This window comes from Scyliorhinus torazame, chromosome 9 (assembly GCF_047496885.1).
Source record: "Scyliorhinus torazame isolate Kashiwa2021f chromosome 9, sScyTor2.1, whole genome shotgun sequence".
Classification (NCBI taxonomy): domain Eukaryota; kingdom Metazoa; phylum Chordata; class Chondrichthyes; order Carcharhiniformes; family Scyliorhinidae; genus Scyliorhinus; species Scyliorhinus torazame.
In genome coordinates this window covers 177,727,615-177,752,554 of record NC_092715.1, presented here as the reverse complement: position 1 = coordinate 177,752,554, position 24,940 = coordinate 177,727,615, and the positions used below count along the sequence as shown (strand labels likewise).

Here is a 24,940-nt window from a genome sequence, read left to right as displayed (position 1 = left end):
TGGGGTCTCTGCCATTTTTGGGGTGGGCAGGGGCTTCCTGAGGCAGATTGGGCTGAGTCCCGTGGTCTGTTCCCTTCCTGGCGCTCCTGGGGTCGGGTCTTGAAGTAGGCCCAGTCGGGCCTCCACATGGAATTTTCTTTCTTCCATCTCCAGGTTGGTCGGGTTGCTGGGCGGGCCTCTCCGGGTCGGGTCGCTGGGAGGGTCTCTCGGGGTCGAGTTGGGCCGGGTCTCGTCGTCGGGGGTCGGGTCGGGAGCTCCGGGGCCTGGGCTGGGCGATCCGGGGCTGGCGTCGTTTGTTAGGCCGGGTTGGGAGCTACGAGGTCCGGGTCGGCTCCAAATCGAGGTCAGGGCTTCACTTCCGGTTTGGGCCCGATCCACTTCCGGATCGGGTCAAAAAATCTCTACGGAGGAGGGCCTCGAAGCCTGCAATAAAAGATAAAAGAGAGAAGTTAGTAATAATGTTAGTGTTGAATTCAATTTTAAAAGATTAGAACGAGTATAGGTGAAGTAAAAAGTGGATCTGTTGGGGAGAGCTCGCAGAGAGTCGCCTCGCTCCAGTGCCATCTTCTGTACATCTTAATTGTGTTTTGGATCTTAAACTGGATAGGTCGAATTCCAAGTTTCGGAGTCCATCTGGGGTGGTGAAAGAGTAATTGGTGTTCATAGAACAGATTGCTGTGGTGGGGGGGTGGAGGTAGACCTATGGAGCTTTAGGTTTCTGAAGGATAAGGAGTTTCAATTTTTTTTTCTCACGTACCCCGGGTCTACTCCTAGTCAGCAGTGCCACCCAACGCCTCGGAGTGGCTCTCAGAGCTGTCCAAGGTGTTTTTTTTTGTTCATTGGACGTAGGCATCGCAGGTTGTGTCAGCATTAATTGCTCCTTAATTGCTGTGGGTCTGGACTCGCAGGTAGGCCAGACCGGGTAAGGATGGCAGATTTCCTTCCCTAAAGGACATTAGTGAACCAGATGAGTTTTTACGACAATCAGCAATGGTTTTGTGGTCATTGGTAGACTCTTAATTCCATGTTTTTATTGAATTCAAATTTCACCATCTGCAGTGGCGGGATTTAAACCTGAGACTGGAGAAGATAAAATTCTTGATCAGAGGGTCCGAGCAGAGATTCCACGACACATGGCAGAAGTTCACAAATCTCTTTTACGACCTGTTTGCAACCAGCAACAAAGTAGGGAGGGGGGTGGGGGGTGGGATGGGGAGGGGAGCAGATAGGAAGGAGTTGAGGAAAACATAGTCAGCACTTCGAGTTTTCGCAAATGTCCTTTATTTAACACTAAGTTCGTGGAGGGAGTTAGAGTGACCACAGTCCTTCTAATTGTCCCCACCTTACAAGAGTATAGCAGTACTTTATATGGTTCAATAAGCAATATTTAGAAAAACGAGGCATTTCTTTGATAAGCCGAGACAGAAAAGCGAGCAGCGTTAAACAACAAGCCTTGAATTTCTAGCCTAAGAACAATAATAATTGTCTACTGTCAGCAACAATGTGCAGCTGTGCACTTGTTTACATAGTCTGACCTTCTGCCTATTACATGCAGAACCTCTTGACTGAAATAAAGCTAATATACCCATCATGCTTTGCCAAGTGCCTATTGCCATGAAATATAGTCAAGCAGCTGGTTAAGAAGGAATACAGGGTATCAAGGCAACTAATCCGCCAACTAAAGTCCCTTCTACAGAAGGGGTGGGGGTGGGGGGAGAGCAGATTGGAAGGGATGTGGGGATAGGAAGGAGGGGGTAGGAAGGGACTGATGGAGGGAACGGAGTGGGGGGGGGGGTGCAGGGAGTACCGCTGGGTCGAAAGGGAGCTTGCGTACATCAGATGAGAGATGGAGAGGAAAGCCATACGCTGGAGGGGACACAGAGCCCTCCAATACATGGAAAATTGAAGGCCATTCTCACCTCCCACGAAGACTAAATGGGGATGGGGGAACAAGACTCTCTCTTCTCTTCTCTCTTCCGCCCCCCCCCCCCCCCCCACCATCAAAACAACCCCCTGCCATCAAAACAAGTGTAAATATAAAGAAAGTAAAGAGTTCCGACATTGATTGTAAATACAAATGTAAGTAAGATAATGCGAGCACGGGAACCTGGGACACAAGCAAAGTGACAACCTGTTATACAGTTGTTTATGAAGTTGCTGTTGCTTGATTTCTTCTTTTGTGTTTTTGCCAAAGGCTCTGTCTCTTGTGTATAAATCTTGTTCCTATATGTGAAAAATCCCAATAAAAATATTCTTTAAAAAGAAATTGGAAATAAAGATGAAATTACAGAGATAGAAGACAATGGACAGCCAATATTTTGCAAGGCTAGGACAGTGCCTTATGCGCAGTTAGAAGCGGTAAGTAAAGAGCTGAATAGATTAGAAACAACAGGGGCAATTAATGTGAAGAGCAGTGAATGGACTGCACCCATTGTGGTAGTTCAAAAAGCAGACAGGTCCGTTTGGATTTGTGGAGATTATAATCCAACAGTGAATAAGGTGACTGGGAATGATGCCCACTGTCTACCAGTGAAGATTTGTTTTCTAAATTAGTCAATGGAAAGGTGTTCAGTAAGATAGATTTGTCAAATGCATATTTGCAATTTAAATTAACGAACAAGAGCAATTAATTCCTTATCATTCATACACTCAAAAGGCTTGAACCACTCTATGAGGAATGTGGGAAATTTTTATATAGATTATATTATATATATATATATATCTGTTGCAGTAATAATAAATAACCTAGGTTAAGGTAACCAATCTGTGTGCCTGTAATTAATATGTTGTAAAAGTGAGATAATCATTTATTCCAACCATGTACCATGTACTTGTTTATCTGTATGGGGTTAATGGAATACTGTGTATTTAGATGGTTCCATGTGTGGCAGATAATTTGAGACATTGTGTTTAGGCTTAGGTAAACAGGTCATGGGATATGAGTGGGATAGAGATGATGTAATTAATGGGAAGAGCCAGGTTTGTAGCAAGCAGTTTTGGCTGTAGGTTTTGTTTAGTCTGGCAAGAACAGGATTTCCAAGTTCTGCCTGAAAGGGTCTCTCACTACTTTGCTGAAAGGAAATCTCTATACAATAGTACAGCAAGTACCCTTGTGCTTTAGACCTTTAATTACAGGTAGCTTTTGACCTATAATTGGCTTTGTTTAATTGGATTCACTGAAGGTATAAGTTAGTAGTCAAAGTGTTTTGTTTTATTTAAAAAATTGTTTAACCGTTAATTTAAAAAATACTTTGTGATATTAATATGGTTACACCTGTGTTAATAATAAAGTTTGTTTTAATATAAATATCAATATCCCTATTTGTCAGTGAAATCACTACTGGAGCAAATTATTCTTTTCTCACAAGTTTACAAATTGAAAAATTGTCGGGGTTTCTCGTCCAGTTTCCTAAAATAAATTGGGGTCTGGTCCAATACCATAACAAGTGCGAAATGTTTACTGCTCTCACAGTGTTCCAGAGGATCATGGATCAGGTACTAAGTGGGATGAAAAGAGTCTGCTGCTTCTTGGATGACATTCATATTAACAGTAAGAGAGAGAAAGAGCCGATTGTAAAGTTGATCAAAGTCCAGAATCAACTTCAAGAAGATAGCATCAAAGCTAAAATGCACAAGTGTTGCTTCATGGCTGTTTTTTTCTGTGAAGTGGAGCTTATGCTTCTCAGGGTTGTAAGCTGGTTCAATAATGCATTAAATATCTCTTTAAACATCTTCCATTGTTCTTCAGTTTATTTTACCCATCAGCAGACTTTCCCAGTTTACTGCGACAGTCTCCGTTTCATGTCATTAAAGTCGGTCTGACCTAAATCTAAAATTCAAGTAGCTGATTTGTGCTTTTCACTTTCGAACATTACATCAAACTCGATCATGTTATGATCACTATTTGAAAAATGTCCACTCACCATAATTAAATCCGGCTCCTCACTGATTACTAAATCCAATATTGCGTGTCCTTGTTACATCCAGGACATATTGATGTGGGAAATTATCCCTGACACACTCCAGAAATTCACAACCTTTCTGACAGATACTTGACTGCCTCTCCCAATCCACGTTAAAATTAAAATCCCCATTAATAATACTTTGCCTTTATAACACACTTGCCTAATTTTTACATTCATATAATCTAGCAATTCTGAGCTGTTACCAGGGGGTCTATACACATTACAGTTATAGATACTTTACTGTTCCTCAGTTCCATCCGCAAATTCTCCACCGTGTGCTTTCTCCTCGTTATATACTCTCTCAACAATGAATTGATTTTGTTTCTAATAAGTAAGGCTACTCCCTGCCGCCCTCTGCCATTTTTCCTATCCACCCTGTAAGCCTTATAACCTTGTATATTAACTTCCCAATCCTGACCATCCCGCAGTCATGTGTCAGAAATGACTACTATATCATAACCTCCAATTTGAATTTGTGCCTGCTGCTGATTTAATTTATTCCTTACACTCTTTGTCTATAGAACTCTTATGTGGGCCATGCACTCTAACCTGTCCCTCATATAAAGCTGATGCTTTATTCATCCGTTTATTATTTCTCTCTTCTGATTTAATCAGTATACTTCTGATAGTTTTGCCATTATTTGCCGTACCTGAAGTAGGATTCCTGACAATTTCTTTACTCTCTGTTCTGGTGACTTGTTTTTGAAACTGTATTGACTTCCCCCGAGGATTCCCTCCCCCACCCCCCACCACCACCATTTACTAGGTTTTTTTTGATTTTTTAAAAATACATTTAGAGTACCCAATTCTTTTTTTTTTTCAATTAAGGGGCAATTTAGCATGGCTCATTCACCTACCTTGCACATCTTTTTGGGTTGTGGAGGTGACCCACCATTTACTAGTTTAAAGTCCTTGTGATCACCCTATTCAGCCTTTCCGCTAGGACACTGGTCCCAGACTGGTTCAGTTGGAGCCCATCCCAGCTCCTTTCTGTCCTAATACTGATGCCAGTGCACCACAAAATGGAACTCCTTTTCCCGCACCACTCCTTTAGCCACGTATTTACTTCCCTGATTTTCTTATCTCTATGGCAAATTGCAAGTGGCTCAGGTAGCACAAGCGGCTAGCACTGTGGCTTCACAGCGCCAGGGTCCCAGGTTCAATTCCCACTGGGTCACTGTCTGTGCGGAGTCTGCACGTTCTCCCCGTGTCTGCGTGGGGTTCCTCCGTCTGCTTCGGTTTCCTCCCACAGACCAAAGACATGCAGGTTAGGTGGATTGGCCATGCTAAATTGCCCTTAGTGTCTAAAAAGGGTTGGAGGGGTTATTGGGTTACGGGGATAGGGTGGAAGTGAGGGCTTAAGTGGGTCGCTGCAGACTCGATGGGCCGAATGGACTCCTTCTACACTGTATGTTCTATGTTCTATGTAATAATCCAGATACTATAATTTTGTTCCTAATTCTTCATAATCTCCAAATAGAACCTCCTGCCTACTCTTGCCTATGGTGTCCCAGGGAACTAAGGTGCGCCTTTTAACTGGCCTCCCCTTAGCAGTTCCGTTGCCCCCATTTCCTCCTAGCATCTCGAGCTACTCACCTTGCTCGCGAAAATCCAGGCCTGTGACTCTTAAGTAAAACTCCTCACCATTTTAGCACCACTTCCTGTAACCTTTCCAATGTTTGGGAACTTCAGAAGTACAATAATCCAAATAGTCAAACACAGTTCAGGCATCACCCAGGGCAATATGCTACTTGTCTCAAAAGGTTGCTGCACTGACCTCAACGACAATAGTCAGACATACTCCAGGATGTTCCTTGGAGGAAATTAAAATGTTTTTCAAAACTATATGGGGCTGGTTTAGCATAGTGGGTTAAACAGCTAGCTTGTAATGCAGAACAATGCCAGCAGCGTGGGTTCAATTCCCATACCAGCCTCCCTGAACAGGCGTCGGAATGTGGCGACTAGGGATTTTCACAATAACTTCATTGAAGCCTACTTGTGACAATAAGCGATTATTATTATTATTATGTTGTAACTGATTGCTTCTGATATAGTCTTTTGGAACAAACATCAATTAAACACATCAGTAACTGAATCCCTGGCATTGCCAGTACTTTGTAAAGTTTCTTAGACAATCAACAGAGGTAGAAAATAACACTGATTTGATTGTCCAGTCTTCTGATATGATTGGTTCAAGCAGTCTGCAGTCCTGATTTCCAACCGATTGGAGTAACTTTGGCAACATCCACTCCCATCTTGCAACTGGTCAGTTTGGTTCCTTGCAATCCAAGTGAAATGTTACTTTCTCACACGTAAAGCATTAACAACCTGATGGGTTTTAAATGGGTTGAAATTATACTTGCAGCTTGATAGACAAGTAAAATATTTTGGTTATTTGTGAGGTTTCCTGACCAGCAGGATCATCCAGTGTAGGTACAGTCAGTACCTCAAGAGCAGCTGCATTCAAACAATATAGCTGTGATTGCATAACCAGCCACATGTATGTTGCAGATTGTTGAATGGGTAGGAGAGCAAAGTGAAGCTACAACTACGACAAAATTGCTATTTAGTGAAAAAGAAAGGCTTGCACTTGTATAGAACCTTTCATAGCCACCTCTTGGCCCAATGCACCAATTAAGTACATTTAAAGTCTGGTCACTTTTCTGATGTAGAAATTATGGCAACCAATTTGTGCACAGTGTGCTACCATCAACAGCAATTGTAGTCAGATGATATGTCAGTCAACAGATTGATTTAATTGAGTGACAAAATAGGCTCATGTAGCTGAATAGTCTGCTCTTGTTCATATGTTGTTAGATGGCACGGTGGCACAATGGTTAGCACTGCTGTCTCACAGCATCGGGGACCCAGGTTCAATTCCGGCTTTGGGTGACTGTGTGGCATTCCCTTTGGTGCTCTGATTTACTCGCTCAGTCCAAAGGTGTGCATGTTTGGTGGATTAGCCATGCTAAATTGCCCCTTAGTGTCCAAAGATGTGCAGATTAGTTGGGGTTACGGGGATAGGGCGGGGTAGTGGGCCTAGGTAAGGTGTTCTTTCGAATGGTCAGTGGAGACTTGATGGGACGAATGGCCTCCTTCTGCATTGTCGGGATTCTTTGATTCTATGGCAAAATACCATGTTGGTGCTGCCTCGCGGCGCCGACGTCCCAGGTTCGATCCCGGCTCTGGGTCACTGTCCGTGTGGAGTTTGCACATTCTTCCCGTGTTTGCGTGGGTTTCGCCCCCACAACCCAAAGACGTGCAGGCTAGGTTGATTGGCCACGCTAATTTGCCCCTTAATTGGAAAAAATTAATTGGGTACTCCAAATTTTAAAAAAATACCAAGTTGGAACTAACCTGTCACTGGAAGAGTGTTTTAATCCGAGCTTTATTTGGATAAATGCCTAAGTGACATCTGCATTTCATTACTTGCAATGGGACTTGGTTGGATAATGACCTATCATGTCCAAAATTATAGATAACAGAGGCTGGAAAACTCGACTAGCTTTGAAAATCAACAGACTGGATTTAACGCTCCCACCGATGGCTCTGAAGGCAGGAGGGGCAGTTATACCAGTGGCAGGAGTGATGTTGAGCATCCTACCCCACCAGTGAGACAATTGAGGTTCTTGGGCAGAGTGTAATGCCCTCTCTGTGGCATGTTTGATGCCAGCACAGTTAATCGGCTGTGAGAGTGATCTCTGTCTCCATCCCAATTAAGACCATGGTGGGTTGGCCCCTTGCTGGTCTTTCCACCCTGCTGACAACTATTTAGAAGAGCAAATGAAGTTCAGTATTAAAATAAACCTTTGCGAAAGCTCAGTTAAATTTCGCTGAGCACCAAATCTAACTATTTTAATATTCTAGGTCAGATCAACCCTGAAGTAAGGCAGAATAGGCTACTACAAATGATTGTTGGTGTGTGGTCTAATTGCTCTTGACATTACACAAATTACTCAATGGTCCATAAAAGTCAATTCTGTACTTTAGAGCGTTCACTCTTAGAAGATTAGTCAAAAATAATTTTGCAGATGACTGATTGATACCCTTATGACAAAGTAATTGTAGCCGGAGCACTGGTATGTGAGCAGAAACATTAGTTTAATTGACTCATCCATCGACTCGACAGGAGACTCCATCAGGCAATTTGATTAGAACAAAAAAAAAGGCCGATTGTAAAATGTTATTTCTGATGTTTGCCCCTTGCATGCAACTTTTCATCAAAAAATAGAATTTCTATATTCATTTTGCTTCTTTTAAACTCAGGAAATAAAAACAGGACTTGCCCATGGGATTCCCATTCACATAGTTGTCACTACATTTGAGAAGTTTTAAATCTAATATGCGATTCTCAGGAGTCGCAAATTCAATTATTGTAAGCCAGAATTTGCTGTCAAAGAAATAAGTGAGACTAATGGTACTCTCTGCTATTTGTGTGTAAATGATGGGGCTATTTCCGCTGAAAGCAGACGTGTGTTTGAATGCGAATACCAAGAGCTGCTGTCTGACTTTGTGCGCTGCTCTGCCATAAGCTTTGCGAAAAGAGCAGTTATCATTTGCCTTACTACTTACATGCATTGCATGTAATGAAGGCACTGTGTTTGTGTTCGATCTGGACTAGTCCACCTCACATAATTAGTGAGCGCGAGTGCTCTTCTAATGATCTGATGTTAATTATAGCCAATCGAATATTCCGGCATCAAAAAAACCTCTTAAAAGTCTCATTCCTTTAAATTTCGCATTTTTGGGGGCGATTTTAAAAATATCAAATCTTTCTGACATTTCTTTTCTTTCTCTCTATTCCTCTCTTCATTCAATTTTTATTTATTTCCATTTATTTTTCTTTCTGTGTCTGACCTGACATTTAATTTCCAGCACCCCCATCCTTTAATTCACCGTCCTCCTCAGTTCTTGTGCAGTTTATTTTGCAGTCTTTAAATTAATTGGTTTACATTGTTCACTGACCGATATCAACTTGCACCCTCAGCAGCTTTGTAGGTAATCATCTTTTGAGCTGAAGGATGCAAGGCACAGGTGTAACTATCAGCAGACACTGTTTGATGTCTTGCCACAGGTTAACCTTTGTCCTCGGCCTAGAACATGGGGAAACACTGTAATTCAATGTTAATCTATGATTAATCTAGGACAAAGGTTCGGCACAACATCGTGGGCCGAAGGGCCTGTTCTGTGCTGTATTTTTCTATGTTCTAACATTATTTTGCATGCGGCATTTAACATTAAAATATTTTCCAGTTGAAACACTATTTCTTTACCAGATTAGGGCTAGTGTAAGAAACCTATGACTCTATGCTCACCACCATTTTGAAAAATAAACGTAGTCCTTCAGAATCAAACAGTTTAAAGACACTAATTACAAAGCAGATGCTCAAAATATGAAATAAAAAACAGGAAAAACTCATTAGGTCCGGCCTTACATTACAAATGATGTGGAGATGCTGGTGTTGGACTGGGGTGGGCACAGCAAGAAGTCTTACAACACCAGGTTGAAGTCCAACGGGTTTGTTTCGAATCACTAGCTTTTGGAGCGCAGCTCCTTCCTCAGGTGAATGGTACATTACAAAAGCATTCTTCTGTGATACACTTATGTGAATAAGTTAAACTCCAAGGGCTAGGAGCCAATCTCATTTGAAATGTAGTTGAGCAGTAGGAAATGGAGTGATGTGGTGGACAGGGAAAATCATGTTAAAGTGGAGCTTGCATTGTAGGTGGGGGAATCAAGAGAACCGGCGGATGGAGGACCCCTGTGTTTGCGTTACTTTCTACTGCTATCCTGTGGCCCTTTGACTTATCGCCAAAAGTCAGGCTGTATCCTCACTAGATTTCTTGCCGCTATGGTCATCTCTGGAACATTCATCACCATCTGCCCAAGAACCCACACCACAATACCCGAAATGCAACTAGCCTGCCCCCTGGTCAGTCTCCTTCCTAAACCAGAACTCATTGCCTATCAACATAAAATGTGACACCTGGCATTCAATGATCACTACCCCACCATGGAACATCATACCACCCACTGCCTCCCACCCAAACAGACAGAACGAGAAAGAGAAAGAAGCAGAAAGGAAAAGAGAAGCAAAAGGCAAAACAGGAAGCAGTGGGAAAAACAAGAAACAGACGAGCCAAAATACAGAGAAAGAAACAGGAAGTGGGGAGGGGCTGAAAGAGAAGCAATAATACAACAATCACACCGTAAGCCATCTCTAAGCACAATAGAATCACAGTTAGAATTGAAACCAAACTCCAAACAAACAAACACCATTGTCCAGCATGAATCTAACTAAGTTTTACTTTTCAGACACAAAAACGCTAAATTAAATCCACTATACCTTATTTTTAATGTTTACCAATACAAACCCTTAAAACTACCTTTGTTTCCGAACAAATCAAGATTATTTAAATGTTTTACAAGGTAAATTGACTGATCCTGGACTCCCTTATATATAAAGGTTGTGGCAGTTTTTAAAAAAGGGCAAGGGTACTATGGATACAATTCTCCAAACCATGCTCCTTTCATGTGCAGATGCTCAATGGGTACCAGGTCTGTGAATTTATCGAGGTATTTCTTCAACGTTTCGGTGCAGTTAGATCTGTAGAATTATGGGGTTGAAATCATAACACTCCTGCTGCAAATTTCTTTGCATTTTGTATAAACTGTAACAGAGCAAAATGTACAGAATTTGTTTGTTATAACGTACAAATTTACATGTATTGGCAGGTCAAAGGTCAGTAATTGTTTACTGCACACAGATCCTCAAAGCCTCAATTCAGTGATGTTGTCATCCAAATTGCCAGGAATGATCTACACAGCAGATGAACAATGTCAGATTCTGTTTGGTCCTACAGCTTCATTCTGCAAGGAGATGCAGGTAATTATTATCTTGTTAGACTGGTACAAAGTCCTGTCATGTGTCCACTATGCTGTCTCCTATCCATTGATTCTTGTAGAACATGGAACCAGCATTGTTTGAGTCTCTGAGGTGATAAAGTAATAGTGTTTTAAATTGTTAAATTTATGTTGTCACGTTGTTATACTGCACATTATTGGAGAATATTAAAAGTGGGCAGATAGACACAGATGTCGTTCAGTGTGGAGAAAGATGGGGCATTTTGGAAAAGAGAACAATGAAAATGTGTCCTAAATGTTAAAATTCTTAACATAATGGAGAAAGAACGGAATGTGTATGAAGTGGTTTGATTTTTATTTGAGATGGAAATAGGGAGTCTGGGAGCCAAAATGCCTGCACCTCCAGCCCAGCCCCTGGGTATGAGGCCACATTAGCATTTCTGGAAATGGCGCAGAGGTCAGTTGATGGGAGCAGAAAATCAGGACAGCGATAGGCTCCCACCAGGTCCCAATAGAATGGTACTTGGCAAGATCAGTGAGGAAAGGGACACTCTGAAACAATTGCTGTCAGGAAGGGGAGACTCAACGTACCTTTTAGAGTTATAAGATTTTCAGATGAAGGTAATTTTTTTCCAAGTTGTTTTGGTCTCTTCTGGGCACTCTGTGGACTGCTGCCATTATTTCAGTTTACAAGGTTCATGTCAATGAAAAGTAGTATTGGCTTTGTGCCAAAATTGAACTGCAATTCAAATAATACCTGAAATAAGTCAGAGAAAAAAACTGCCTTCTTCAAATATAAAGGGTGCGATTCTCCACTCCCACGCCGAAGTGGCCGCGCCGTCGTGAACGCCGTCGAGGCTCACGACGCCGCGAAAAGGCCCCGGTCCCGACCGATTCAGGCCCTGACAATGGGCTAGGATCGGGGCCACGTCATCTACACGCGCCCGCGTAAAAGCGGCGCCGCATAGATGATGCGGCCGGCGCCGCATAACGGGCGTCATCCGCGTGGTTGCCGTCCTCTCTAAGTCCGCCCCGCAAGAAGATGTCTGACGGATCTTGCGGGGCTGCGGAAGGAAGGAGGTCCTCCTTCAGAGAGGACGGCCCGACGATCGGCGTACACCGATCGCGGGCCACCCCACATCTGAGGTACCGCCCGGTGCAGAATCCCCCCCCCCGCAGGCCCCCCCCCCCCCCCCAGCGTTCACGCACCACTCACGACTGCAGCGACCAGGTGTGGACGGCGCCGGGCGGAACCCGCCGTTTTGGCCTGGCTGCTCGGCCCATCCGGGCCTGAGAATAGCGGGGTGCCGGAGAATTGCCATTTTCGGTGTCCCCGGCGATTCTCCGGCCTGCGGCCTGCGAAACACGACCGGGCCGTTCCCGCCGCTTGGGAGAATCGCGGGAGGGCGTCGGACCGATGTCCCGGGAAATTTTGGCGCCCCAGGCGATTCTCCCAACCGGCGTGGGAGTGGAGAATCGCGCCCAAAGAGCTTGCATTTATAGGGTGTCCCATAATAGTTCACAGCTACTCTACTTTTGAAGAATAGTCACTGATGTAATGTAAAGAAGCACAGCAGCTAAACTGTGAACAGCAAATTCCCACAAACTGCATTGAGATAAATGTCCAGATTTAGTTGTGTTGTTTGATTAATAAATATTTTCCATGACATTGGGTAAATCCTCTATTCATCTTGAAGAAGTCCCACAGTATATTTGATATCTACCTAAGAGGGCAGACAGTGGGCTCGATTCAGAAGCCTCGTCCCGCCCGACGTGGTGTTGGGACGAGGCCGTTGAATCTCGCGAGAGGCCTTCATCGAGAATCATGACACTCGAAACATTTCGCACGATTCAATGGAATCAAGTGGCGCGTCTCAATTTGGATATCACTGGACGAGATCCAGGCCCGCATATTTAAATGATCCATTAGGGTCACTTAAATATGTGCTCGTCCAATTCACCCGGGCCCCAGGATTCACCGGCCTCACTAATGAATGCTCAACCGGGCACCGGTTGGTGCTGGTTCACAAAGCTGTGAACCAGTTGTGATGGCACTTTGGGGGGTCTCACAGGGCAGTTGAGGCCCCTGAATGGTCAAGCACTGGCCAGGATGGCACCCTGGCACTTCCTCTGGCACCTGTGCACCTTGGCCCTGCCAGCCTGACACCTTGACACTGCCGCCCGGGCACACAGGCAGTGCCACCCTGGAACTGCCAGGGTGCATGGGTGGCACTGCCAGGCTTGCAGGACACTGCCAATGTGCTAGTCTGGCAGTTCCAAGGTGCCTAGGTGCCGTGTTGCCCATGCCAGGGTGCATGCCTTGCCCATAGAGGTGGGGTGAGGCGGGGCTTGAGTTGGGTGAAATGGGGGGTTCCTGAGGCTGTGGTGGAGGCACAGAGGGGACTTGAAAGATTAGAGCTGCTTTCAAAAATAGCGCTCCCAATCTCAAGAAATCCGGCAACCACAGCCTCCCAGCAGCACTGGCCAGCTCGCTCAGCTTTCCAGTGCAGGAAATTACTTAAAGAGTGGCCTTGACGGGGAGTCCTTCGCCGAGGCCAAAAAACAGCATAGTACTGTTGAAAAGCAAGTTTTTTTTTTTCAGCGCTGCAGTCGCCAAGAAATACTCTGCTAAATGCGCCGTTCAGCACACTTGAGCTTGAGTCCGCTGAATTGCACCTAGTGATTCAGTTTAACAACTGAAGTGAATGATTATAATAACTGTATATTAATTGTCTTTATTATTATTATGCAGGTAGTGGGCATTAAACATTAAATAGGGATTTATTTGTGCTCTTATAAATAGGAACAGACTGAAACTAGTTATTGAGTTTGGAGGTATGTTTGTAATGTGTATCTCTATAATGCTTATGAAAGTGTACAAAGATTAGCTCTTGTTCCATCCTTCACTGTCTAAAATATAACACTGGTATAGTGCTTGGCGCAGAGACAACAATCGTACCATTAATATGACAATATGATCGCAGTTGCTTTAAGTTTCATTATTAGTGAGCACACACATTGTCAGCGGCTGAGGTGGCAGCGTTCCTACCTCTGAGTCAGGTGCCTCCAGGTTCAACTTCCACGACAGGATGTATTGGTCACCATAAGACCAGAGGAGCAGAATGAGGCCACTTGGCCATCGAGTCTGCTCCGCAATTCAATCATGGCTGCTATTTTTCTCATCCCCATTCTCCTGCCTTTTCCCCATAACCCCTGATCCCTTATTAATCAGGAACCTACCTATCCACTGGTGCAGCCAAGCCAACCAGTATCGGTACTGGTCCCTAGCCTGGATAAATGGGGAGGGGGTTAGGAAGGGCGTCAGACTGTATAACGACCCACCAGATCAAAAAATGATGGTTGATGTGGATGGAGTTGGAGAGCCAACAATGTGGCAACACCAGGTAACATAGGAAAAGCTAAAGGAAACAGTATTATTATTTTATTATTTGTATATGAATGATTAATTTGTAAGAAATCCAGCTGTCACAGAAGTTAAAATAACTTTTTTTGCATAATTATAGGAATTCCATTCTTAGTTTGATGTTAATAATAAAGTCTGCTTTAAATTTAGAATTCTCTTAGTCCTATTGAGAAAAATAAACCTGACGTGCTGTGGATTAATGAAAGGGAAGTCACACATTACAAATTTCCTGGAATCTCCTGAGGCGGTGGCTAAATGAACAGATAAAGGAAATGTGACTGATAGTTACTTTGACTTTCAGAGGCAGTTGATATGCGCCCTGACAAAAGGATTGTAAGAAAGCTTCAGCCTCCTGAGATCAAAGGTGAAATTTCAAATTGGATAATGAACTGTCTTGACAGTAGAATGCAGTGGATGAATGGAAACAATTTTAAACATAGCAGCAGTGGCTGGTGAAGCTTGCATTCCTAATATTTATAACCATAACAAAGGTTTTTCTGGCAGAATAGTTTGAGTTTCACTTGTCATGAGAAAGTCACTTTAAGAAATATTCGGCTGCTCATGTTACTGAGTGATGTCAGAGTGTGGGTGGAGCTGAGTTCTGGCTCTGTTTTTTAGTTTCACTTTGAGAAAAGCTTGGGTGTGTCTGTGTCTTTTTGGTTTTGTTTTCAGCATCGGAGCTGCAGTCAGTCAAAGCAGCTGTACTGCTGTTCTCTCTGCCATGAAAAGACTATCTCTTTATCATTTGGTGAATTCAGAATTATAAATGTTTTCAGTAGTGACTTTAACCTGATGTGCTTCTGTTAAAGGTTATGTTTTTTGTAAGTCTTCTGGATGTTAAAAGGACAGCGTAAGCATTACTTGGTGTTGCACTCTTTGGGGGTTGTATTTGAATGAATGGTTGCTAAGATGGTCACTGTTTGTTTTAAAAAGGTTAATTGAGTTCATAGAATAAATATTGTTTTGCTTTATAAAATACTTTTCCATTTCTGCTGTACCACATCTGTAAAGTGGGCCGTGTGCTCCCCATACCACAATCTATTAAAAGTATCAGGTGAACGCCATGATACACTTTGGAGTTTTCTAAACCCTGGCCCATAACAAATAGGGGGCTCGTCCGGGATAAAAGTCTATCTATTGGATTGGCTTAGTGAACTTAAAGACAGTGAGGGATGAGCATATTGTGGTTGCTTTACAGGTGTGGTATTCTAGTTTAAGTAGGGAGTGTGTTGTGCACAATGGCTCTTTCAGAGGCTCAGAAGTTTTTGGGGGTGGAGACGGTCACACGCAGTGCCTTACGGACAGAGACTAAAAACAGACTGTTGGATTTGGCAAAAACATTGCAGTTAACATTACCTGACAAAATGCGAAAAGATGAGGTAATTACGGCGGTGGCTAAGCATTTAAAGTTGCCTGAGATACAGTTTGACTCAGTGGAAATGGCAAAAATTCAGTTACAAATTAAACAAATGGAACATGAGAAAGAATTAAAGCAGCTTGAATACGAAAGAGATAGAGAGGAAAAAGAAAGAGAGAGAGAGGAAAAAGAAAGAGAAAGGGATATACAGATCAGGGAAAAAGATAAAGAGAGAGAGTTTGAACTTCAGAAAATGGCCATGAAACATGACAGTCAGTTAAAATTGATAAGTGTAAGGGGAAATATAGTTGGTTGATAGTGATGAGGATAGTGAGAAAGAGTGTCATAGTCGAAGGCTTGGTGAGGATCTATTTAAATATGTCCAAGCTTTGCCAAGGTTTGATGAGAAGGAGGTAGAAGACTTTTTCATTTCATTTGAGAAGGTAGCTAAACAAATGAAATGGCCACAGGACATGTGGGTATTACTGATTCAAACAAAGCTGGTAGGTAGGGCTAGTGAAGTGTTTGCATCACTATCAGAGAAGGTATCTGAGTCGTATGAGGAGGTGCAAAAATCCATCTTAGGTGCATATGAACTAGTGCCTGAAGCTTACAGACAAAGGTTTCGAAATTTAAGGAAAGAATTTGGTCAAACATACATGGAGTTTGAAAGGCTCAAACAGAGTAATTTTGATAGGTGGATAGGGCTTTGAAAACAGACCAAACGTATGAAGCTCTCAGAGAAATTATACTTTTGGAGGAGTTTAAAAATTCAATTCCTGACGTAGTGAGAACTCATGTGGAAGAGCAGAGGGTTAGAACTGCGAGATTAGCAGCGGAAATGGAGGATGATTATGAATTAGTTCATAAATCAAAGCTTGGTTTCTGACATCAGTTTCAGCCTGTGAGGGATAGAAACTGGGGACCTGAGAAATACTCAAGTGGTAAAGGTAAAGGTGAACTGATGGGAGATAATCAGGAGAGTGTACCTCAGATTTAAAAAGAAATCCAGGAGGGTGGAAAAGAAATGAAAAGATTCAAATGTTTTCACTGCAATAAACTAGGCCATGTAAAGTCACAGTGTTGGTGGTTGAAGGAAGGCATTGGGAAGGCTGATGTGGTAAAACAGGATAAGACAGTGGGGTTTGTTAAAGTGTTAAAGGAAAGCCCAAGTGAAGTGAAGGAGGTGCAAAAGATTGTACAGCCTGATCAAGAGGTGATTGATAAGAAGGTGCCAGATCTCTTTAAATAATTTACTTGTGTGGGTAAAGTTTACTCATGTGTATAAGGAGGAACAGGTAAAGAAGTCACATTTTTAAGAGATAAGGGAGCTAGTCAATCTTTAATGATAAGAGATGAGGAGTTATATAGTTTGGGAAGAATGTTGCCAGAAAAGGCGGTAATATGTGGAATTCAGGGTGAGAGGAGTAGTGTTCCATTATATAAGGTAAGGTTGGAAAGTCCATTGAAGAGTGGTAAAGTGGTAGTAGGAGTAATAGAGAAACTATCTTGTCCAGGAATACAGTTTATCTTGGGTAATGATATAGCTGGATCACAGGTCAGAGTGATGCCTACTGTGGTTGATAAGCCAGTGGAAAATCAGACAACTGAAGTGTTGAAGGACGAATATCCTGGGATTTTTCCGGATTGTGTAGTAACAAGGTCGCAAAGTCACAAGTAAAGACAAGAGGAGAAATCAAAGAGTAAAGATGAAGTTGAAGTGCAATTATCAGAAACAATTTTTGATCAGATGGTTGAAAAAGAACAAGAACAGGTGGAGGATGAGGTGGATATTTTTAGTTCAGGAAAATTGGCGGAGTTACAACAGAAAGATGTGGAAATAAACTGAATGTATCAGAAAGCATACACGGAAGAGGAATCTGAGTGTTTTCCAGAGTGTTATTACCGTAAAAGTGATATTTTAATGAGGAATTGGTGACCTTTACATAGGCAGGCAGATGAAAAGTGGGCAGAAGTTCATCAAGTAATATTGCCGGTAGGGTATAGAAAGGAGGTGTTGCGAGTTGCACATGAGATACCAGGGGGAGGTCATTTGGGAATAAGGAAAACTCAAGCTAAAATCCAGAAACATTTTTATTGGCCTAGACTACATAAAGATTGTAGTTTTGCCAGTGGAGATAAGTTTTAGTGTTGTTACCAGTGGTTGGTGAACATTTAAAAGCTAGGTTTTGTGGACCTTATCAGATTGAAAATAAATTAAGTGAGGTGAATTATGTGGTAAAAACACCAGATAGAAGGAAGACTCGCCGAGTGTGCCATGTGAATATGCTTAAAAGGTACTTTGAAAGGGAAGGAGAGAAAAAGGAGGAGGTTTTAATGATTCTAACTCAAAGTGACGAACCAAATCTAGATGACTGTGAATTTGACATACCTCAAATTAAATTGAAAAATGAGGATGTTCTTAAAAATTGGGATACATTGTTAAGTTACCTTCCAGAGGAAAAACGAACTGACCTGAAAGAGTTATTGCTATCACATGGGTAAGTTGGTAGAGATAAATTGGGAAGTACTAAAATGGCTATACATGATGTAGATGTGGGAAATGCTGTTTCAATCAAACAACATCCAGACAGACTTAACCCTTTAAAATTGGCACAGGTTAACAAAGAGATTGAGAGTATGCTTAAAAATGGCATAATTGAAGTTGGTTGCAACCAATGGAGCTCACTCATAGTGATGGTACCGAAACCAGACGGTACCCAACGGTTGTGTGTGGACTATAGAAAAGTTAATGCAGTTACAAGAACGGACTCTTATCCTATCCCACGTTTGGAGGATTGCATTGAGAAAGTGGGACAATCAGCTTTTATTTCCAAACTGGATTTGGATTTACTTAAAGGTTACTGGCAGGTACCTTTATCCGAAAGGGCGAAGGAGATTTCAGCTTTTGAAACTCCAGATGGTACATACCAATTCAAAGTTATGCCATTTGGCATGAAAAACACCCCAGCCACATTTCAACGGTTAACTAACAAAGTCGTTTCAGGATTACCCAATTGTGCGGTATACATCGACGATCTGGTAATTTTCAGCCAGACATGGAAAGAACATTTAAAACATCTGATGGAGTTAATCGATCGACTTCAGGAGGCAGGTTTGGTGATAACCTAGCCAAAAGTGAATTTGGAAAAGCTCAAGTCACTTTCCTTGACCATACAAACGGACAGGGTCGAATGGTCACACTGGATGTGAAACCAACAGTTATTGAGGAGTTTCTGATACCCTCAAGACGAAGGGAAATAATGCGATTTCATGGCATGAGTGGATTTGATCGAACATTGGTGAAAACGTTTTGTAGCGTACTTGCTCCACTGATGGACTTGCTGAAGAAATGTCGAAAATTTCAGTGTACAGCGGACTTTCAACAGGCATTTGACTGCCTGAAAGCTGTGATAACCAATGCTCCTGTGTTGGAGTATTTCAAGGGACTCTGTGATCAGATTGAATTAAAGTATCTGACTTTAAAGAGAAATGCCGAGGCGTAGAGAAATGGATGGATCGTGCAGAAACCTTCTTGTCCAAAGAGACTGTCAATCGAGAAGGATTCCTGTTGGAGGAAGAAGAACAAAAAAAAAATGGACTATATTATTATACATGTTGGCGTGTGTTGTTTTTTGAAACAAAAAAGTATATACACTGTGCATTTCTTAAAGGATAGTGAAAAGGTGAAAAATGAAACCATCTTGAAGTTGATGGTTTATGTTTTTTTCTTGGGGGGAGGTGTCATGAGAATGTCGCTTGAAGAAATGTTTGGCTGCTCATGTTACTGCAGTGATGTCAGAGTGTGGGTGGAGCTGAGTTCTGGCTCTGCTTTTTGGTTTCACTTTGAGAAAAGCTTGGGTGTGTCTGTGTCTTTTTGGTTTTGTTTTCAGTGTTGGAGCTGCAGTCAGACAAAGCAGCTGTACTGCTGTTCTCTCTGCCATGAAAAGACTATCTCTTGATCATTTGGTAAATTCAGAATTATAAATGTTTTCAGTAGTGACTTTGTCTGATGTGCTTCTGTTAAACATTATGTTTTTTGTAAGTCTTCTGGATGTTAAAAGGACAGCGTAAGCATTACTTAGTGTTGTACTCTTTGGGGGTTGTATTTGAATGAATGGTTGCTGAGATGTTCACTGTTTGTTTTAAAAAGGTTAACTTGAGTTCATAGAATAAACATTGTTTTTCTTTTTAAAATCCTTTCCATTTCTGCTGTAAAACACCTGTAGAGTGGGCCGTTTGCTCCCCATACCACAATCTATTAAAAGTTGTGGGTCAGGTGAACTCCATGATACACTTTGGGGTTCTCTAAACCCTGGCCCATAACACACTTCACATCTCAAAGTGTGGAGAAGGAGTACACGCTGAGGAGCAGAACATTGTTAAGAGAAATTCAAGAGAGCTTGTGCCTGAACAAATACAATCAGTACAATTAAGTGTGGTAGCCTTACCATGTACAACATTTCAGCAACAGAACAACTGGAATATAATATTTGACCAATCGTTGAAATTGGCTCAACAAAGCAGTAAGTAAAGAAAATATGGGGCCTGTATTCGCAGAGTAAAGGAGACTCTGTGGGGACTGATAAAAATAGCAATAGGAACCTGATTCCGGGATTCATGGCCACATTCCTGACGCTTCCAATTTTCACTGGCATCGGCAATGAACCCGTACCCAGCATTTCTGGCCTATCTTGCACCATTGTCCGGGGTGGGAGGGGGGACGGCAGTTGTAGGCATCCCTTGTATTATTGTGGAGTCGGCTTCTCAAGGACATGTAATTCACAGCCTCCCAGAGGAGTTGTGAGCTATAGTCTGGATGTGGAAACCCTTTGAAAAATAACTTCAAAAGGTTTTGCGGATGCCCCCCCCCCACCCAACGCCTCCACACCCCATCTTCAATGTACGTTCACACCCTCCATGCCAACTCATGCCCTCCTACCAACCCCCAATTGTCCCTTCATGCTAATTCACTGCACTCCCATAACCATTCACCCAATATACACTGCATAGCATCAATTAACCATGTATTAAGAATAGCATGTGTTAAAATGCTTTAAAAAACATACAAAAGCTGCGTCAAACAGCACCCCCCCCCCCCCCCCCCCCCCCCGGCCGCGATTTCAGCATCAAAAGTGATTCTGACACCGATCGCCGATTATGAAATCAGCATCGGGGAACGGAGATTCCCGCCCAAGGTTTCTGGTTGCACTGGGACTGTACCCACCAGACCTGCTGAAGTTTGTGGAGTGAGGAGCAGTGCACCTAATTTGCATGGAGTAGGCAGTTGAAAAGCTTTGCCTGTGCTCCCTGACCCATGCCATTATAAAATGCAGGGCACAATTGATGTTGTGTGGAGGTGGCTAATAATTATTGTCCAGGCCCAAGTCATGTCCACTCAGCTCAAGTGACAATCATAATGTTTTTTCTTTTCTTTTCTGATCTGAATCCCTTAATGGCGCCCACTTTCTTCCACTTAGAGGTTACTCTACCTCAACAAGCTTGGTGTATTGCGTTCAGAGAAACAAAAAATCCCAACTGAGCCAGGCAAGTGGGTTGGCCTTGCATTTGGTTCTGTTTCATGAGATACCCTTTGCCTTATAAAGGGTGGGGAGAAAATTCCACCTCTTACAAGTCTTGTGGGAAACCGGGACAAATAATGGAACCTCAACTGCGTCTGCACTGTCTTGCAGGCGTGGTGGTGGACTTCTTCCAACTAACCACAGGAGACTCAGGTAACTATAGTTTATTCATGATTCAAACATGGGGAGGAACTACCCCAGATAAACTTCTGAAGCAGCACTCTCCTCCAATACAATTCTCAGTTCTAATACAGTTCTGTCCAACAAGTCACAGATACGCACCTGACTGGTCCATTGATATCTTCCTGCAGTCTACAGCAATCCTTCTCACTATTAATCACATGGTCAATTTCTGTGTCATCTACAAATTTATTGATAATTCCCCCTACATTTATGTCCAAATCATTAATGTAAACCACAAAAAGCAGGTGAGTTGGTACTGAAACTGTGGAATCCCACTGGAAACAGCCTTCCAGTCTCAAAACAGCAATATCCAATTATCCTTTGTTTCCTACTGTTGAGTTGATTTTGTATCCAGCTTTCTAGTGCCCAGTGGATCCCAGGGACTTTTATATTTTTAACCAGTGACTGACTGACAAGTGATGACTGATAGTTAACTGCCAAGCTTTGTTTAAATTCAAACCAGGCAGGTTAACTCTGGTCAAGGCATTGCCCTGGACAATGAACCAGAATGCATAAGTGCGCCACACTATGAGCCTAGTGGCAACCTTAAATTGGGTATCAGTGTAATGCTAAGCATGCTCAGGAATATTTAGCAAATATTATCCGATTTTGGAATTATATTCAGTGTTGGATACTGTGTTTTGGGTTTTGCAAGAATGGGCTAGTTGGGTACGGTTCATTTACCTGTTGTAAACAGCTTAAGACACATGCTGTTTGATATGATTATCGGTCTTTGGGGCATACGAGCTACATACCTAGCATCACACCGACACTGAAATTCATATACCAGATTACTAATGTTTAACGACAGCATTCTGTTAGTAGCAAACACCACTCTTGTTGCTATGGATAGTAGCAGCACGAGATGACTAGCTTCATCTGGTGCTGCAAGTTATATGTATTAATATACAAGGCCCTGTTCTTTGTAGACAGATAGAGCATATACACACATTGTGTCTATTTCAACTAAACAAAATAGGCCACAGCCATCCTCTGGTTCATTTCCCAGAGGTATGCTGTGACCAATCAGCCAACCTGAGCGATTTGACTTTAAACAAAGCATGGCAGCTAACTGCCAGTCATCAGTAAATCGGTGCATTCTCCATGGCAACATCTCTACCAATCAGAGTCTACTTGCCAACCAATCAACACTCTCCTCTCATGAAGGAGAAATTGCTCTTCACTTTATATTTGGTGACCTTGTGAATTGTCCTGATGAGTGCAAGATGAAAATATTCAACAACATACCTTTTGACAGCAAGAACACATTTTTAAAAAATATAGAACATCATCAACCTGTCACCCCTTCCTGCACCATATCAGTGAGAGAAATGAAGAAACATACATTTATTTTATATTCAATAGTAAACGTAGCATTTCACTCACAAAGAAAAGGGGGCCATTTTGGCTTTGTGCAATAATGTAATATTGCAAATAACAAATCAGTAAGTTTTTAAGTCCCTGGAAATGAAAAATCTTTAGTGTTAAAACAGGTTGTATCACCCATTTTACACCATCACACAAAATCAAAATAACTTCCAAACAATCATAGAATTTACTTCCATGCACTTCCAACAGAGGTTGCCGGATGGTCGTGAAACACTGGTTATTTCTTTCCACTCCACGATTCAGAGGCACTAAAGTCAATTGTAGTGACCTCATTGCCAAGCTTGCTGACGGAAACCAATTCAATACAGATCACAGATCTTATAAATTTGATAAAACGTTGGGAGATTTGAATGAGTATCTGAACTCTACATTCAAAAAGCACTTTGGAGTTTATCAATTGAGAAAAATGCGATTCTGTTAAGAGATATCTTCTGCAGAAAATATCTTTGAAGTGAAGAATATTTAAGTTTATGTAAGTTGCCTTGGCAAATTCTCATCAAAATATTCTCAGCAAATATTCAGTTTCTACTTACAAAAAGAAAGAAATCTTAAGAAGTCAGAAATGGTTATTTGTCTTTAACTGGCCTTTGATAAGGTGCCTCACGGGAGACTGCTGAGTAAAATAAGGGACCATGGTATTCGAGGCAAGGTACTAACATGGATTGACGATTGGCTGTCAGGCAGAAGGCAGAGAGTTTGGATAAAAGGTTGTTTTTCGGAATGGCAACCGGTGACGAGTGGTGTCCCGCAGGGTTCAGTGTTGGGGCCACAGCTGTTCTCTTTATATATTAACGATCTAGATGATGGGACTGGGGGCATTCTGGCTAAATTTGCCGATGATACAAAGATAGGTGGAGGGGCAGGTAGTATGGAGGAAGTGGGGAGGCTGCAGAAAGATTTAGACAGTTTAGGAGAGTGGTCCAAGAAATGGCTGATGAAATTCAACATGGGCAAGTGCGAGGTCTTGCACTTTGGAAAAAAGAATAGAGGCATGGACTATTTTCTAAATGGTGACAAAATTCATAATGCTGAAGTGCAAAGGGACTTGGGAGTCCTAGTCCAGGATGCTCTAAAGGTAAACTTGCAGCTTGAGTCCGTAATTAAGAAAGCAAATGCAATGTTGTAATTTATCTCAAGAGGCTTGGAATATAAAAGCAGGGATGTACTTCTGAAGCTTTATAAAGCATTAGTTAGGCCCCATTTAGAGTACTGTGAGCAATTTTAGGCCCCACACCTCAGGAAGGACATACTGGCACTGGAACGGGTCCAGCGGAGATTCACACAGATGATCCCAGGAATGGTAGGCCTAACATACAATGAACGTCTGAGGATCCTGGGATTATATTCATTGGAGTTTATGAGGTTGAGGGGAGATCTAATAGAAACTTACAAGATAATGAATGGCTTAGATAGGGTGGACGTAGGGAAGTTGTTTCCATTAACAGGGGAGACTAGGACCCGGGGGCACAGCCTTAGAATAAAAGGGAGTCACTTTAGAACAGAGATGAGGAGAAATTTCTTCAGCCAGAGAGTGGTGGGTCTGTGGAATTCATTGCCACAGAGGGCGGTGGAGGCCGGGACGTTGAGTGTCTTTAAGACAGAAGTTGATAAATTCTTGATTTCTCGAGGAATTAAGGGCTATGGAGAGAGAGCGGGTAAATGGAGTTGAAATCAGCCATAATTGAATGGTGGAGTGGACTCGATGGGCCAAATGGCTTTACTTCCGCTCCTATGTCTTATGGTCTTATGGTGCCCAATTGATATTTAACTTTGTTAATTTGCGGCAATCCAAATTGTGTCTTCTTTGCGGGACAGAGTTGCAACCTTCAGGCAAATTTTATCCAAAAACATAAAAGAACTTACCTAATATTTTATGATTTTAAAACTTCTTTTGACTGTCTAGATAATCGAGCAAGAACCAGCTCTCAGCTTCTAACGCTCGGAGGTAAATTAGTTCTTCTATTTCAAAAGTGTATTGTCTTCACCAGATTACAAGACTATTATATTCGGTCTACTACACCAGGTCACACGTTTTCAGAATTCAAGTAGCTATAAAAATCTTGCTAATCTCTTTTGATTTTAACCAAACCATTAAGTACTTGGCTTCAATGAGATTGTTCAACTGTGTGTATTAACTGTTGAAATTGTATTGCACAAATTCCTGGAACTGCAGAC

General features: G+C 42.3%; 1 protein-coding gene across 1 annotated transcript in view; it reads left to right on the top strand.

The window, feature by feature from the left end:
• The window catches only part of LOC140429605 (A disintegrin and metalloproteinase with thrombospondin motifs 19-like), a 789,098-nt gene that overhangs the window by 386,221 nt on the left and 377,937 nt on the right, over nucleotides 1–24,940 (top strand). The window contains exon 10 of the mRNA XM_072516849.1: nucleotides 10,702–10,852. Coding sequence (XP_072372950.1) covers nucleotides 10,702–10,852 — 151 coding nt within the window. The remainder of the gene's footprint in view (nucleotides 1–10,701; nucleotides 10,853–24,940) is intronic.